Source organism: Triticum urartu, chromosome 1 (genome assembly GCF_003073215.2).
Source record: "Triticum urartu cultivar G1812 chromosome 1, Tu2.1, whole genome shotgun sequence".
Lineage (NCBI taxonomy): Eukaryota > Viridiplantae > Streptophyta > Magnoliopsida > Poales > Poaceae > Triticum > Triticum urartu.
The window spans coordinates 493,095,712-493,113,388 of record NC_053022.1 but is presented as its reverse complement, the minus strand read 5'-3'; the positions used below and the strand labels follow the sequence as shown (position 1 = coordinate 493,113,388).

General features: G+C 45.8%; 1 protein-coding gene and 1 long non-coding RNA gene across 12 annotated transcripts; one reads left to right on the top strand and one right to left on the bottom strand.

Annotated features, from left to right (window-relative positions):
- Positions 1–445: 445 nt before the first annotated feature.
- Positions 446–9,678, bottom strand: LOC125521740. 11 transcript variants are annotated; one of them, XR_007289417.1, is made up of 12 exons: positions 9,329–9,674; positions 9,003–9,227; positions 8,438–8,702; positions 7,660–8,334; positions 7,107–7,553; positions 6,875–7,007; positions 4,335–5,988; positions 4,088–4,265; positions 3,367–4,006; positions 3,140–3,188; positions 2,628–3,051; positions 455–910 (listed from the first exon to the last, which is right to left on the bottom strand). It is a non-coding gene; the product is annotated as an uncharacterized LOC125521740 (long non-coding RNA). The 11 variants fall into 11 exon arrangements; XR_007289425.1 differs by having other exon boundaries at positions 450–910; positions 2,628–4,006; positions 4,335–5,725; positions 5,817–5,988; positions 9,329–9,676; XR_007289403.1 differs by having other exon boundaries at positions 452–910; positions 3,140–4,006; positions 9,329–9,675.
- A 5,367-nt stretch (positions 9,679–15,045) lies between these two features.
- LOC125536389 (UDP-glycosyltransferase CGT-like) lies at positions 15,046–16,777 on the top strand. The gene has a single exon (XM_048699605.1). It carries the CDS (start codon positions 15,132–15,134, stop codon positions 16,557–16,559), a length of 1,428 nt encoding a protein of 475 aa, XP_048555562.1. The 5' UTR covers positions 15,046–15,131; the 3' UTR covers positions 16,560–16,777.
- The last annotated feature ends 900 nt before the right edge of the window (positions 16,778–17,677 follow it).

Genomic DNA, 17,677 nt, shown 5'->3' with positions numbered 1-17,677 from the left:
ATGTCAAAAGTTAGTACTCTAGTATCCAATTATGTGTATATACTTTTGCATAATTTCATTTTAACCAAACATATTTGAGGCAATCATTTTAATGTTAGGGACTTAGTCGAGTGCCAAGCGCCTCGCCACATTCAGAAGGCGAGAAATTGGATCCTTTGCCCCACTTTACTTCCCCATAAGATCATTTGCCCCCCCCCCCCCCCCTAGAGGCTACCGGGTGGGGCCCGGGGCCACTGTCATTGAGACAATCACAGGGCAAATCATCCAACCCCTTGTAAAGTGGGGCAAATCATCCAATCCCCCTTCAGAAGGCATGTGACATGAAAGCGAAAAAAAGCATATCATTGACCGATGAGTTTAAAAGTACGTGCGTTAAATGTTGCAGGGACAATCTTCAGTACGATTCTCTATTCTTATATAATATATTTTTTGCAGGTGATATTCTCATATAACTTTGCATGCTAAGGCAGAAATGTTGCGGGTGATACATTTTAGTCTGATATGGTGTATCAAAATGTGATGGCAAATATTGATATTTATATAGGAAACCAGAGCCATGTACATGGGTAAGTATTGACTGAAGGAATATCATGAATATTTGACACACCAATGTTTTCTCTAAATCTTGCTATAACAGTCTACGAAATATGTGTGTCTCAATACAATACAATTGAGCCTAAATTTCCTTTGGGAGTGTTTGACTGAAATAACGCAGGAAATATTTCAGAGGCAGAAAAACAATTTAATACGCAGCACATCAGCAGGATATAATTCTTGCAACAAACGTTTTACTATTCTTTTGCATAATCCCCTGCTTACGTGTCTTGCTAACGATATTTCTGTTGGCATGTGCCTGTAACAGATTTGATCTCTGCGCATGGCAAAAGGCATGAGCACCCCAAGCAAAATGCTGCAAAATATGAATGTAAAAAACATCAATTAATCATGCAAAATAAGCTGATATTCCTAATAAGATCATGGCGCCCTCTCAAAGTTAAAATTAAAATGACTAAATGAAAATGGACAAATGAGACCTGAAACTTCTAAGTTGTCACCCTCTAACAAGTTCAGGAATACAACATAATTCAGTAATAATCAGAGCAATTTCAACGTTGTTCTTTACTCCAATTTCAACACTGCCAATGGCTCAGTGCATTACATAGAAGACTTCAATGGGCTGAATCAGAAAGGTTAGTGAATATCGGTACTTTCACTGCACATCAACCAAAATATTCGGGATTCAGTATCTATTCTTATAGAAAAAACTACATTTCTGAGAGGAAAAACCCTGCTAAAGACTGGCTTGGGCTTTCAGAGTAGTCCATACCAGGAACACCAGCCATCTCGCCTTCAACCTAGCAGAATTGGCTTGATTGCCGGAGGAAAAAACAATATGCAAGCGAGGGCGAAAAATCCCATTCATCGCCTTTTGTGACGTATTGTCGCTATAATGCACATGCAAACCACTATACGGCTGACCCATGTAGCTGTTGTTTCCCTTTTTGTGTGAATTAAAATATTCTCTATTGTGTTAAACTCAAATGTGGCATGCCTCAAAATAAAATCTCTGGTACAATAAACCATTGAGAGGTAATTTTTTAAGCATCCAAAAATACCTGGAGAAAAATAATGTGGGCATGCAATAACATGTATCATGGAACAAAATTACAAATCTTCGTAAATTCTAGTACAATACTAACACATGATTTATAGGAGTTAGTATTGCTCCACGTACCTAACAAAGTTAATTATATTTTCTTGTTTAGCTTCCTGCCAGTAAAATTATAATCGTATATTGGCAGACTGCTCAAGTGCTCAACTATATGGTAACAAATTGATTGACCATTGAGAAATCCAGACATATAGAAACTTCAGTACTCAGTGGTTGGAGAAGTCATAGGTTTCTTATGTACAAATAAAAATGGTATAATGAGGAGAAGCCAAAGATTTCTTATGTTAACAAATAAATATGTACGATCAGCTGTGAACTGATACAAAATTATATCCAGAACAAGTAGGCATTGTTATTTCTTTGCAATATATATCAAATCATACTTCATAATATATGTAGGTGCCATATGTTTATAACTCATCTTACAGCAACTATGATATAGTAATTGTGATCATCAAATGGTAAAATAGGCAGGCACCTAGGAATAGTCAAGACAGCATGTGTATTTCCAAAGCCTAGGTTCATAGATTTTGAGAAGAGCAAATCACAAATCCATATAACCTGCACCGGCTCAACATTATTTGAATAATATTCAGATACAATGAACTGAATAGGTGGTATAAAGGAAAAAAGAAAGATGTGTAAGCAAACAACATGGGCGATTATACCTAGGTTTTTCCATCTTAGGAACTGAGCAAATACTCTGAATCATTAGAGGTGTTTAATTTGTGGTTGAACGTATGCATTCACTTTGTTGCCAATTCAGATGTTCAATTAAACAAAGGTCAAGTGCTCTAGACAATTGACTTCATGTACATATGCTGATCTGTAGCAGGTGACATGATCAAACAAGATATTTTATTGGATAACTGCTGCACATATCAAAAAAGAAGTGTCTATCGGCAGTAGTACAAAATGAAAAACAAACATAATGGTTCCGATGAGGAGAACTTACCGATCAATATGAGGAGAAGTGCTACTGGAAGGAAGCACGCCGTCAACGTCAACCGGCATGTATGGTCACGGCACACCCCCAGCAAACAATGGCAACCACCTGTGTTACAGGAAGGGAGATCGATTGAGACGAACTGATCAGGACACAAGGCAAGCTGGCAAGTCACAGTTGCCTCCGCTGTTCGAGGTCAGGGGCGCAGGACGGGCGCCGCCGTGCCCGTCCTGCCTCGGACGCCACAAGAGGGTTTGCTAACGAAAGGACGGAGGAGCGGCGTGGTTTAATGCCAGACGGAGAGTGCTACAACAGTCAACAGAGAGCCCACTGGGCCCGACTTAACATCAGGCGTCTAAAATTGCCATTGGATCAGCTCAAAGAACCAAAGAAACCAACCAGTCCGTAGCTAAAATTCCTACTTGGAGAGAAGCTGTAATCATTTCAAATTGAGAATTAGACAGAGAACATATCAGTATATATATGTAGAGAACAACTGAGAATTGGAACCAGCACATCACCTTGAAACCAAACAGAGGTGGAACCTAAGCATCACCCATCGCTTTTGTACTGGAGATTGGTTTGCAAAAATGAGCAGAGTAGGAAAGGGGCAGCGGCAAGGTTGGGATTTTATAGGCACGCATGAATATATGGAGACACAATTAACCTCTCAATTAATCATTTGGAATGCAGGATTAACCTCTCAATTAATCAATTGGCATGAATATGAATGGGCGATGAAACTGACCTGTCCGGAGCATCAATTGGCATTAATGGCCAATTAACCTCTCAATCAATCATCGTTTGCGATTGAACTTCATGGCTGTTGGCCGCCACACCCCATCCGGCCGTGCTGCTCGCGTATGTGCCCCATCCGGCTGTGCCGCTAGCGTCCGTGCAACCAAATGATGTCCGTGCGGCCGAACGGTCCACAGAGGCGCTGTACGCCTCGTCCGTGCAAACCTAGCGCAGTCGCCGATGCAATCCGAGGCCATGGTCAGGCGACGCAATCGTAACAGAGCAGGGCCGCAATTCATTGTTTTAGAGTTCGTCGTGACGTAAGAGGTTTTATATGCTAATACGCTAAAGAAAATGCACAAGAGATGGTATCTTGATTGTGCCCCATCACACAGTTTTCATCTTATCGTTCAGACAATCAAAGATGGTAAGTATGCAAGTGCAGGTAGAACATTGATTAATGCTGATTGTTAAGTTTTTCTTCATCGCTATGGGGGAAACCTTGACATCATGAATTACAAAAGTAACTGTTGTGAAAATTCAGTCATAACCACATAAGAGATCGCATAACAAAAATTAACCTCGGAGCCTTTGGAAGATTCTTATTGCATGAATCAACCTCTTCCAGTCTCGTCTCTCAAAAGGAAGACCTGACAAATATCAGCACATGGACATTGATCCCAAGAACAAATGGAAAGGAAGGGGCAAGGAGGAGTAGAAACGGGGCTCACCAGTGGCAACCACGGCCAGATCTGGGCTTTGGCAGGGCAGAGAAGACACCTAAGGCACCCACCAGAGGAAGGAGGTGGACACGGAAATATGGACGCTTCTCGCCGCCGCATCCGCTGAAAAGGAGCTTCTAGGGATGCGTCTTGCACTGCCTTCTCATCTCCACCGACATAGTAGTATCTATCAACACAATTTTTTCAACAGAAGTCATGTGAGCAGAAGGAATGTAGTGAAGGTAGGGTAATTTACCTGGAATTTGTATGAAGGCCCTCGGCCTCCCGGCATCGATATTCATGCGCACCTGGTACGTTGACACTGCGGTCCCAAATAGAATCTTCCCAGTGATGCGACGGATCGGATGAGGAGGAGGCGGACGGGAGGGAGATGTCTATGAGTGAAGCCTCGGACATGGGGAAACCGTCATGGCGGCGAGGAGACCTAGGGCGAACGCGGTCGCAGCGGTCATGAACTTGTGATTCGCGTGAAAGGAGAGAGATGCGGGGGACTGAAGCGGCTCTTCCTCATCGCACCCGAGGAAGCATTCAAAAGGCCCATGTTGGCCCAATTCACCACAGAATTGCAGTTTTGTTACGGGAGCAGCTGCCCGAGCCAACTTGCGGAAACTGCAGTGATCAGAGGTTGATCCAATGACCAAAAATGCTCACAAGTCCAGATCAAACGGCTGAAAATGTTGATGGTCTGATAGGGTCCTGGGAGCGCCTGAAAAGTGCTCAGTTATAATGTTTTTAGATATATATCTACAAAAAATCTTGGTCTACAAACTCAACTAGTAAGTTCATACTTAGAAAACCAGTAAATGTACGCCCTCTTAAATTCGTTTTTGCAATTCCTACTTCTCAAACATTGATATATAATGCCGATACGTTCAGTACTGCAAATCAATTAGAATATACTCATGTAAAAAATAAATTTCAACACTTCTGCTTGATTAAATATGTTAAAAAGTATTAGCATGATGAAAAAACTATCTTCTTCAAATATAAACTTAAAACATAATCCATAAATAAACTTCCATATTGAAAAACTAATTAAAATGTGTAAATATCGGCCTTACAAATTACAATGTCTACTATTAGAAGTTATGATGTTCAAATATATATATACATACAGATTTAGTATTATGCACATGTTTTGCAGCAACAAAATAATCTACAATTCACAAACTGGTTAATCCACCAGGGTTGAAATATTTAATCAACATGCTCCTGATTATAATTTTACTGATGCAACATCGACCCTCTACTAAGCTTTCTCTACTCAAGTTTCCAAACAAAAGTAGCATGCAACGCGAAAATGCTTATGTGAGCCCGAGCTCACAGGGTCTCGGAATCAGGACCATTTATATATCTTGCGATGTGTGCTGCAGTCTGTATAGTATCAGGTATATGCTCCTGCCTGCTTTTCAGCGAAATAGGACCTGGCCCACTGCTCAGTTCACTCAGTGAGTTAGCAACGTGACGGATCAGACGGAGGATGACGGATTGGACCGTTCCATCGTAGTACATTATGTTCCAACTGAGCCGTTGTGCTCATTTATGGCCCCACGGTTGGCAGGTCCCAATCTTCTCCAGCACTTCTCCTCGTCCATCCTCTTTATAGTTGGGGATCCAACACAGCCTCTTGCAATTTTCCTGCAATGAACAGCAATTTTTTGCCTCAATATGGCGAGGAAGACGTGCATTCAGTGAGGAATCAGCACAGGCAACGTACCTGATTCAGACCATAGCACGCCTCTGAGCATTCTTTAGTCCCGGTCAAGGAAGATGCAGCCTCAGACCCTTCTGAATCTGCCATTAGGACTCTCACACCTTTGAATGGTTGTGAGCTACTCCATGTGGTTGGACGCAACCCCCATTTGTACACACTCGCCACCCTCCAACACCTGACAGAACAGTTGCCATCCACATTTAGTTATGCCCCTAGTTTAGCAAGCAAACAGATAGGTACGTCTATGAGAGGCTGGCAGATATACTGCAAAATCAATTCAGCCTATGGATATTTATTCAGTTGTCATACAGAATTTAAATGCATTTTTGCTCTTCACACCATCCTTATGCACGATGTACGTACACTCTCCTTCAGCGTGTGGTCATACATGATAATCAACAACCACTTCAGCAGCACTTTCAGAAAAATCTTCATAAAATTCAGAACATACACTGCTGACAGAAACAATACACATATTTTGTTACACCAAGTACTCGATTAGGCATAGTTCAAGCATATCACAGGTTCTTTCACAACTAAAAGGAGGACTTGATCATTTAGCATTGCCTAATTCTTAAGCTTCCAGTTTGTTAGTTCAGCCTTAGTTCTGCATTCTTGTGGCAATTGTTCCGGCGGTGGCCTTCAATTCCACAGTTCTTGCATCTCGCCGGCTTACGAGGCTATTTGGGTACATCCCCACTCCCCCCCCCCCCCCCCCCCCCCCCCCCCCCCCCCCCCCCCCCCCCCCCCCGCGCGCGCGCGCACGCTCTGGGCAGATTGTGCGTTTGTGCCCAGAACAGATTACATAATTAACGGACAAAACAACATCTTAGCACTATGGTTGAACACATAACTTGATCGTTGCAAAAAGAGCACATATCCCGATAACCATGCCATCTAAATCACCTTTAGGATGTGGCTGCACAGCAGCCCCATGTGTGCAAACTGCCCACACTGACAGACAAATTCATCACCTCCTTCCATAATTGTTACTTTGTATGAAGTTTTACACCACTTTTCTCTCCGTGCTGCATCTTTATGTATTGCAACACAGTTTTTACCTTTATCGATCTCCTCCACCTGATATGCACCACACTCATACAATATATGTCCGAATTGCTCGAACATAGCCCCAGTGTATATTTTCCCAGCATGCCTCTCGGTAGCCAAATTTGCTCGCATTAGTGGCCTCCCCTGGAAAAAGTAAACAAAAGATTATCAGTACCTCATATCACTTATTCGTTTTGTTTATAACTAAACTATACCAATTGTTATCATGTACACGGTGCTTACTATTGTTGTCCGCTTCTCCTCATAATTCTCTTCTGCTTCCCGGTCAAATATTAAGCTCATATACTTCCTGACAAAGATATGCATTGGGCTTCCAGGAGGCACATAGTTCTTCAGCATGTAGTTAGCACTTTCATTCCGTTGCGTACTACTCATCTTTGCACAGAAGACTCCCTTGAAGTATGGCTTCACACACTTGGGCCTTATCTCGTACAAATTTGTCATATAATCGTGGCTCTTCAGGTTGTATTTCTCTATGAGGTACTTCCAGCCTTCCTCAAACTCATCTATGGTTAACATGTGATTAACAACCTTGTGGTACTCTGGACGGAAATCACTATTTTTTTAGTACAACAGACCAAGTGACTCTTTTGCCTTCTTTCGCACATGCCACTTGCACCATCGGTGAGCTTGCCAGGCATCACATTCTTTATGGCAACCTCCATAACCCTGTTTTGATCAGCACAAGTTTGAAGTTGATGTGTATTAGATTTTCAGGATTTACATCATTCCACTGCATCGAAATTGAGCTAATATCAATTCACTTTTTGATTACCTGTCAGGATTGTTTGTGGTGCATTGCCACCCATTATCCTAATAACTCAAATGTTTCAACTGTCTCACTTTGAACCAACACTCCCGCAAGGATAATGCTCTGAAAGTGATTGTTCACCCCCTCAAATAAACCAAAAGGCATGTCATAGAGGTTCGCCCGGTAGGTTGTATCAAATGTAACAACATCACCAAAGAAACTGTATTGCAGCCGGCTGTTGCCAGTAGCCCACATCAGAGTGCTGATTCTGCCCTCATTGTCAGCTTGAACTCGATATGTGAACTGCGGGTCCTTTGCACACAGCTCTGAAATACTTCCATTGTTTTCCTCACATCATCCTCGGACTGACCACGGCTTATCTTTCTGCACAGATTCCCGCAAAGCTCTCTTCGTGAAAGGTACATTCTCCATCTTCCTAAATAAGCTACTGATAATGCTGTACACCTTGGCAAGATTGACATTATTTTGACTTAGCTGCTTCACAAGGTTCCTACTGTACTGATCAATATGTTTGTGTGATGACCAACACAGTGTCTGTCCATACGTGTGCGACAATGCATGGTTGTGCATATCCTGATGCTCAGCTATGTACCACCCATTATCCTTGGAGCACAACAGTCTTATGAGTGCCGGACATTGACAGCGACAAGACCGTGTATTTTCAACGATTGGCTTCCCCTGAGGATCGAAACAAACAAACAATGCATAGTTAGTACAAATCATCTATTGCTATTTCCATACATAAGTAATAATCAGATGTGGTAACAATGATTTATCTTACCGCACATCCACACACTATCTCTTGCATGCACTTCGTCCAGTTCACATTCAGCCTGCTCTTTCCATATCTAATGCCAAATCCTTTCTCTCACGAATATAATTTTAAAAGTCGTAGGCTTCACCAAAACTGTCGAAACTTTTTCCTATCTTTTGGAACTATGACAATGTCCCCTGGATCCTCTGCAAATTGCCGAACGGTCTTTTCGAACGCTGTCACCCTGTCTGCACGAGGAGCCCTGCCTGGAGCAGCAGCACCCACACACACTCTGCTCCCATGTCAAAACAAGCACAAAATGAGAGGTTGGTTCAGTTTGCTGAAACTGAAATATATCTGACTAACATAGTAACCAGCTTACTGTCAGATTTCCATTCGAAGATAATTTGCATAGCAAGTTCGTATAAATGAATTGGATGCACATACCAACTACAGTATATGACGTAGGAAAACAATATTTAGATTCTGTACTGAAACTATTAGATTATCCTAGTGTCCACATATATTCTATCAGCTTATTGTACTACTGGAAGTGCAATTCATCATGCATTTCAACAGCGATCGTTCGTACCTTTGTGTCCAGCCTGGGGTTTTTGGGTCCAACTGTTCTATCAATTGCTCTGAACACTGAGCCTTGCTTGCACTTCTTGCCTCTGCAGCGGCGTCTTCAGGGCAGTTCTGGCCGTCCGCACTTGAAGCTGCCTGGGCTGGCAGCTGAACCTCTGTCGGCGCGCTCACCGGGAACCGCATCGGCTCCATATTGCTGTTATTTTCGTTCACCTCCTCTAGCAGTGTTCTAGATAATCCACACAAATTTTCGGTAAGGCAAAAGTGCAGTCAGTCAGAATAAACCGAATCCAGCGAAATCAGCAAGGGGGTAGCCATCCAGATTCTGACCTGTTTATAGGTTGCATCAGGAACTCCATGCCCGCCGGTGAACTTCCGAGCTTCCTGGATAGCGCAGCCACCGTCGGCGCAGTAGATTTCGCCGCCGTCCCGCCGCCTGGGAAGAATACCTAACCCGACTTATCTGCCCAAGCACCAAGCGGCCAACCTAAACGCATTTACTGCGTACTCTGACGGTGCTACCGGAACCCGGTGATCTGGGCCACGGATCAGGACTCTGGCGACATCTCGAGCCACGGCTCGGGGCTCTCTCCGCCGACGACGTCGAAACTTCCGTTCACCAGGTCCCATATGTCAGGCCAGTATATGGGCATATATCAATTTTTTCCCCCACTCCGCGTGAGCCCGCCGACTGACACCTCCTTTCAATGTATCAAATCTTACAGCAATTCTGGACGAGTGTGATTCCGAGCTCCTGTGAGCTCGTGATCAATTGCTCCGCGGCAACGCCTTCTCCTGCTAGTGATACTTACATTTGCTAGTGTACAAATAGCTCGAGGAGGGTAGAGAAGTGACCACTGGGCTAACGATCAGTGTGGTCCTCAATTGAGCAAATGTCTGGTCTAAAATTTCCCATGTAGTAGGTCCTTTTGAAGACCGGGCTTCATGGAGGCTTTAATTTCAAAATTTCAAAATTCATACAGTACTTTTTAGTTTCAAAATTTTATAAAATAATACACATGTTTATAAGGATGTAATGTGTTTGTTTAGGATGTCTTAAAACTGAAAAGTTTGAAGTTTGAAGTTTTCAAATTAAGACCTTCATTTGGCATTTTCTATTTCTATCATTCTTGAATACATCGGGCCGGTTCATATGGTGCCTCCATTTCTTAGCTACTACTAGCACATATGACCGTGCGTTGCAATCGGAGAGATATTTTTTTACGAGAAGCAACGGGAGAGAAATGATGTGTCCTCCGAAAATAGACTCTGCAGCGGTGGCCGATAGAGCGAGGAGCTGCGGTCTTCTCCCATGCCATGTTTGGCCCATGAGATCTTCATAGTGGTGGGGCTGTCGATGTCTCGTACGATGGTGTAACCAGATGGATTACTAGTTCTAGCGCATATATCAAAGACCCGACGACATGCTACTAGCTAGTCGAACACAGAAGTCCTAATAACCAACGACCAGCTAGAATACTTAAGAAAATAATGCAAAAACAATTATTGGAAATCTCAAATAATTGTGGAAACACAATGATTTTTTGAAAAAACAGGAACATTTTTTGTATTGAACAAATTTTGGAATGACAAAAAGGAATTAAAGTTCATAACATTATTTAAAATGGGAGCTATTTTGGAATTTGGAAAATTTATCAAAAAATTGAACAAAATTGAGCTGCTGAGGTTGAAAATTTTGAATTAATGAAAAATGAAAAAAAAATATACTTGGAAGGGAAAAACAGTAAAAGGAATATGTTTTGCGAGAAACGGTAAAAGGAATTGGAAAGAAAGAGAGAAAGGGACAAAAAAACAGAACACGAGAAACGGCCTGACCCAGTATTGGGTGACTTGTGCGAAGCTTTGACTATTTGACGCATCGTGTAGGCAAGAATGGGTTTCTCCCGGCTGCATGAGCAAGAAAATAAGTGGGCTGGCTTCGATGGGCCTTAGCGCCTGGCCTAGGTACGAGATTATGAACAAATCGTTTTTTTTAATAGACGAACGCACAAAAATTTAGTACTACCTCGAAGAGAAAAAATCGTCGCCGAACGAAAGTGAACGGATGAAAAATTCACAAAAACACACATTACTTTATTACTCCCTCCATCCCATAATATAAATAAGAACATTTTTTACACTAGTGTAGTGTTAAAAACATTTTTATATTATGGGATAGAGGAAGTAGTAGGTATAGTCGAAATGGAACGGAGGCTCGACGGCAAAGCCAAAGCGTTGGACAGCGATTGTGCGCAGCCATACTGAGATCTGAGGACCAGACGAGCAGGGCATGGCAGAGACTTGGACATCTCCCGCTCCAGTGACCACGTACCCTCTCCCGTGGTGACGCCCTGCCCCTGCAGCAGCCCAGGCCGACCCATTCGCTACCTTCTCTCGAGTTCGACGCGGCGCTTCGACCTCCTCTACTTTAATCTTTTCTATCTTTCCCAATTCTGCGTTCCAACCGGAATTAAGAACACGTAATGCACAGAGTTTAACCTTTCCTGGGAAGATGAGCTCGGCGTAATATGATGGAAATGCAGTACCCGTGGAACCCTTGCTGTACAAGAAGACAAGCTTTTTACCCCGAAAAAAAAAAGGCAAGCTTTCAGTTCCAAGAATCGAGGCAAAGCAACTGTTGAGTGCTAACTTTTAGAAAAATGTTTCGGTGCTCACGTGAAGCTTAGGCTAGTCATACTGAGAAGTTACATACACTAGTGTTATGCATATAACACTAGTCTAAAAGCATTGTTCATAATACAGCCCGCTGATGGCTATAAGGAACCGCCATATCATCTATAGCCATCATCCATATGCATTCATACAATAGTGTGGGCTATAAGGTTGGGGAGGCGGACGAATGGCTCTCGGCAACGCCGCACCCTGATATCTGTGTCATTGAGTTCCTGCGATGGCATGGCTGCATTAAAGGCACAATGAATTTGCTAGTTACGGATATATATCAAATACTTGATGATACACTGTGACTCCTTTCCTCCGTATGTAGAGTCAATATTCTCAATAAATACCACCTATGTTTGCATAAAAAAATGCGGGTGTCAATTATAAATGTAGCAATTAATACCACATTGTTGTTGGATGGAGATGATAATTGATATTAGATAATTTTCCTTTATAAGTAAAACCCGTTAAGTGAGAAGCTGATGCTTACACAAACATAAGTTAAGCTTCTTTGAGCAGATTTGTCTTCCAGATAAACCAAACATGGCAAGTTCTAAACCCTGTTATCTATTAAGGCATGTCGATCCAAGTATTGTTCTTCTTTTAGATGACTCTGATCTTTTATGGGGCGTATAGGGCATCCAGTGTCAGTTCATTAGTGATGTAGAACTATGTAGTATTAAACTGCTAATGGATGATTGTGGCCGGAGTTTAGTGTGCGGAGGAAGAAATGTTACCGGTTTACCGCGTGAGTAGTAAATGGAGTGTACAACCGGAGGTTTGCAGTTAGAGAACATGCATGTAATAGATGCATGGTGAAACCAGAGTTAGAGCACGTACATGTGATAGATGCATAGTTCCAACAGCATGATGACACCAGAGTTAGAGCATGTACATTAAATTCTCAGCTTTCTTAAAACAGGATAATACCTGAGATTATTATAGAATATGTTTTTAGAATTATTCTCATAACGTACTTAGTTTCTCAATCAACAGAAAAAAACAAATACTATAAAATATCTTAGAAACCCTCTCAAATCTAATTAGATAACTTCGCATGAATTAGTATCGTAAAAATCACACTTCGTAAAAATGTGTGATTTTGTGAAATGGCTTTTAAGTTTGAGATGAAGGAGTTGAAGAAAGATGAAATCAACGGGAAAGGCATTAACTGATGATGTGACCATTGCTTGAATAAATGTAGCTTTAGTTGTTGGATGTTGGCGGCTAAAGTAGGAGCATGCTGTTGAATGGGCCAGTGCATGCAGAGAATACATCAATACAACGCTATGCATCTCTACATCAGAACATACATGCAACTAAAATGATGAATACATATAGTGGTGCAGATCCTTATGCATATTCAATGGTGAGATATTAGGGGGCTCCGCCCGCAGGTGCTTCTATGCAATTTCGATAAGATTGGCTATTACACTAGTACTTTTTTCATCTCCACTCTATCTCTTTCTTCACATTTATTGTATTTACCTAGTAATGCGTATATAGCTAGTCTCTTACATGAGAGCCCACTCCCCTTACTTTTTCACACCTCTCTCCTCCATATAGGCAAAAGTGTCATATAAGCGGGCTATAAGCTCACTATTACTTTCATACTAGTGCGTAGTAATATAGTAGTAGTGTCATAGATGACTTCATTTATTAGTTTGTAGACTCATCCTTTCACGGAAAGCGCTATGTTTACAGCAATCCTCTCCTCATTAACTACATGCCACATAAACAAACATTTCTTGTAGTGCGCTATGTTACTACCTAAGTTATTCCCGCTATGACTAGCCTTACCTACAAGATGAGAAGATCCACACTTTTTTTTATTTTACAGAACGAGCGTAGCAACCAACATTGCTTGATGGTGATCACTATGTCATCAGCACAAATATAGTTACTCATTAGCTTTCTTAGAGCATCTCCCACGGACGCGTTAGATTTGGCACGCGGGAGGCGCGCTTAAAAAACTGTGCACGTGAAAAAACAATAACAAATGCGACAGTTTTGGCGCGCGGCGTCCAGCGCGCTATATAAAACCCGCGCGCGGGCGCCCGCCAACTGCCGTCTCCATCACCTCTTTTTTCCCGCCGTCATATTCTTCCTTGCCTCTGTCGGTGCCTTGCCGCCTTCGCTATGCCCCCGCGCCCCTGAAGCTGCTCCGGCTTCCACAGTGTCCGCCTCCGCCCGTCCGGCGTGTATTACGCGGAGATCTGCTCCGGTGATACACGCCTTGGGCTCGGGACGTTTGAGACCGCCCACGAGACCGCCTGCGCGTAAGACGCGGCAGCGTGGCGCCTCGGGAGGCCACGAGCACAGATGAGCTTCTCCGACGTGAGGACGCGCGAGTAGGTGCAGGAACTCGTGCCTCCCCCGAGACTCATCACCGACGAGGATTGCCGCGTCCAACGAAGGCGGGAGTGCCGCGTCCTCATCGCCGAGGCGGATGAGCACGCCTGCAAGACATCGTTGACGAACCGAGTTCTGGGAGCGGAGGAGGGCGGATCAAGCCACGCGTCGGGCGGACAACCGTGCGCGGAAGGCCGATGCAGAAGCCCAGTGTGAGCTTGGACCTGCGTCGACCTGGGACGAGGATGATCGTTGGTGGGTTGACACGTTTACGTCGTCGGACTACACCACCAAAGAGGACGAGGAGCAGTATAGTTTTTTTTGCAATCATTGTCTAGTTTTATTTGCATTTTATGAACTAGTTTGTGGTGTGGCGCTTGAGTTGCATCAATTTGAACTAGTTTTTATGCTTGAATTTGAACTATCATTGCATCGTATGGAAACTGTTTGTGTTATGCGCTCGCTGGATTTTGCAACGCCTATGCTGTAGCGACGCGCTAAAATTTTCAGCGCTTGAGAGCATTTCCAACAGACACACGGTAGCGGGACAAGCTAAAAAAATTTTGCAGTGCTGAAATAGTGTTTTTGCGCGCGGAAGGTTTACCAGACGCACAAAAACACGACGTCCAATTCGGCGGCCCCACATACTGCAGGCCACGCGCACAAATCGGCGCCTCAAATTTGCAGCCTCGTAGTCTGGGTGCGCTAAATTTACAACCCCGTTTTTGTGCGTGCTCTATTTTACAGCTTGTGCTCAAGCATTGTTTTTGTCAGGCGCGCTATATAGGCACCTTTGTTGGAGGGAGAAGGATCCTCTGACATACGGTGCCCTGTCATTGGGCCACTGACATGTGAGCCCGGATCCACATGTTAGTGAGCCAACGGCAGTCAAAGGAGCTGCGTCCTGTTGGAGATGCTCTCGAAAAGAAACCAAGCCCCTTGGCGCTGTAAAAGATTTTTATTGCGTATGTTGAAGATGCTCTTAGCAATATAGTACTCCGGCCAGCAGATCAGAACTGATAATTGCTTTGGCCGACCCGACACCAAACACCCGCCAGGCCTCTCAGCTCTCACAGTCGCAAAACAAGCTAACGCATCAATGGCTCTCGCGGCGACGCCGAGCTCCGGCGACCAGGGCAGAGGCGCACTGCATCTCGTCTTCATCCCGAGCGCCGGTATGGGCCACCTGCTCCCCTTCTCCCGCTTCATCGGCTCCCTCGCGAGCCAAGGCAACGTCGACATCTCCGTCGTGACCGCGCTGCCGACGGTCTCGGAGGCCGAGTCGGAGCACTTCGCCGCCCTCTTCGCCGCCTTCCCCGCCATCCGGCGCATCGACTTCAACCTCCTGCCGCTCGACGACGCCACCCTCGCCGGCACGGACCCCTTCGTCCTGAGGTGGGAGTCCCTGCGCCGCTCCGCCCACCTCCTCGGCCCGCTCATCGCCGGCGCCACGCCACGCGCGTCGGCCCTCGTCACCGACGTCACTCTGGCTTCCCAGGTCATCCCCATAGCCAAGAAGGAGCTGCACCTCCCGTGCCACATCCTCTTCATCTCCTGCGCGACCATGCTGTCCTTCCTCGCCTACTTCCCCACCTACCTCGACGGCGCCAACGCAGACCACCTCGCCGGCGACGTCGACATCCCCGGCATTGGACGCATCCCGGTCGATTACCCCCCGAACGTGCTGCGCAACCCCGACAGCCTCTTCACCAAGCAGTTCATCGCCAACGGCCGCGAGATCGCCGAAGTAGACGGCATTCTCGTCAACACGTTCGACGCCCTGGAGCCAGAGGCACTCGCCGCCCTGCGGGACGGCAAGGTCGTCCCCGGGTTCCCTCCGGTCTACGCGGTCGGCCCGCTCAAGTCGTCGGCCACGGACAAGGAGGCGGCACACGGCGGCGCCTCTTCACCCATTGCCTGGCTCGGAGAGCAGCCGGCGCGGTCGGTGGTGTACGTGGCCTTCGGCAACCGCAACGCGGCGGCGCTGGACCAGATCCGCGAGATCGGGGCCGGGCTGGAGGCGAGCGGCAGCCGGTTTCTGTGGGTGGTGAAGACGACGGTGGTGGACCGCGACGACACGGCGGAGCTCAAGGACGTGCTGGGCGACGGGTACCTGGAGCGCGTGCAGGGGCGCGGGCTGGTGACCAAGGAGTGGGTGGACCAGGAGGCGGTCCTGCGGCACCCGGCCGTGGGGCTGTACCTGAGCCACTGCGGGTGGAACTCGGTGACGGAGTCGGCGGCGTACGGCGTGCCGATGCTGGCGTGGCCGACGCTGGGCGACCAGCGGCTGATCGCCAAGGTGATAAAGAGCGGCGGGTTCGGGCTGTGGGTGGAGCACTGGAGCTGGGACGGCGGGGAGGGCTCGCTGGTCCGCGGCGCGGAGATTGCGGAGAAGGTGAAGGAGGTGATGGGCGACGAGGCGGTCTCGGCGAGGGCCAGGGAGATCAGCCTGGAGGCGACCAAGGCCGTCGCCGAGGGCGGCTCCAGCCACCGGAGCATGCAGGAGTTCCTTGCCACGCTCAGCTGACTGCTCTGCTCTGTTACCGGCCGGGAGCTGCTGGTTACTGAACCTCCTGCCCTGTCGCATTTTGTATCGTCCTTTCGAGTGGATCGATCACGATGCATGCCATAATCGTTGATCGATCGAGAATAAATAGGAGAACCAGGAGGAAAATGAGTGCACAAGTGGCACACTGCTGCCTCATGGTTCCCTTGTTTTTTTCCGAACGAAAACCTTTCATGGTCTTTGCTGGCACGCCGTTTATTGCTAGTACTATATACGTACAGTATACAATAGGTGACGGGAGCGACTAACAGTCAGTCGACTGAATTTACAATTTAGATTAGTCAATTTTTCTTAGTCCAGAGAAAAATCATTTTTTTTAAATAGACGCAGGAGAGCTGTGTATTTCATTGATTAGAAGGGGAGGCGAAAGAGCGCCGAGTACAAGGTGCAGGCTAACGCATTAGCTTGTGGAACAAAAAATTCAGAGAAAGCAAAAGAGAAAAAAATGAGCTACTCTCGCAGAATTAGGTGCCGGCCTCCTGCCAGCGCCCAGTCGCTTGCCTCCGATAGCAGGAGGTGCAAGACTTGCTGCGGCGAGTGATGAAGCTATGTACCTAGGGTAGGGGCACAGACTTGTCCAAAGAGCCCTACCTAAGGACATTCCTAGAAGAAGTCACCTTTCAATCGACTTGAAGGTATCCCACTCGACGGGTTCAAGACACTCGACCAAGAAGCTATCACTCGACCATGAAGCCAACCACTCGACTGCCAGGAGACCTAAAGTCACTCAGCAGACAAACGGTCGGCTATTAAGTAGTCTTTATGGTCATTATAGCACTTTATTAGGGGCGTTACCAGTAACGCCCAACCTTAAATGTACCTTAAACCCTGCATCACTGAGGGCAGGAGAGGGCCGGCGAACTCTATATAAGCCACCCCCCCTCCTCAGTATGGAGAGTTCGCACCCCTGTTATTCACACACGCATAATTCAATCGACCGCCTCCGGGCACCGAGACGTAGGGCTGTTACTTCCTCCGAGAAGGGCCTGAACTCGTAATCCTCGTGTGCTTACAACTCCTCCATAGCTAAGACCTAGCCTCTCCATACACACCCCCCTACATCACTGTCAGAGTTAGAA

Coding starts and splice junctions, on each gene's coding strand:
- LOC125536389 (XM_048699605.1), top strand. CDS start 15,132: ATGGCTCTCGCGGCGACGCCGAGCTCCGGCGACCAGGGCAGAGGCGCA.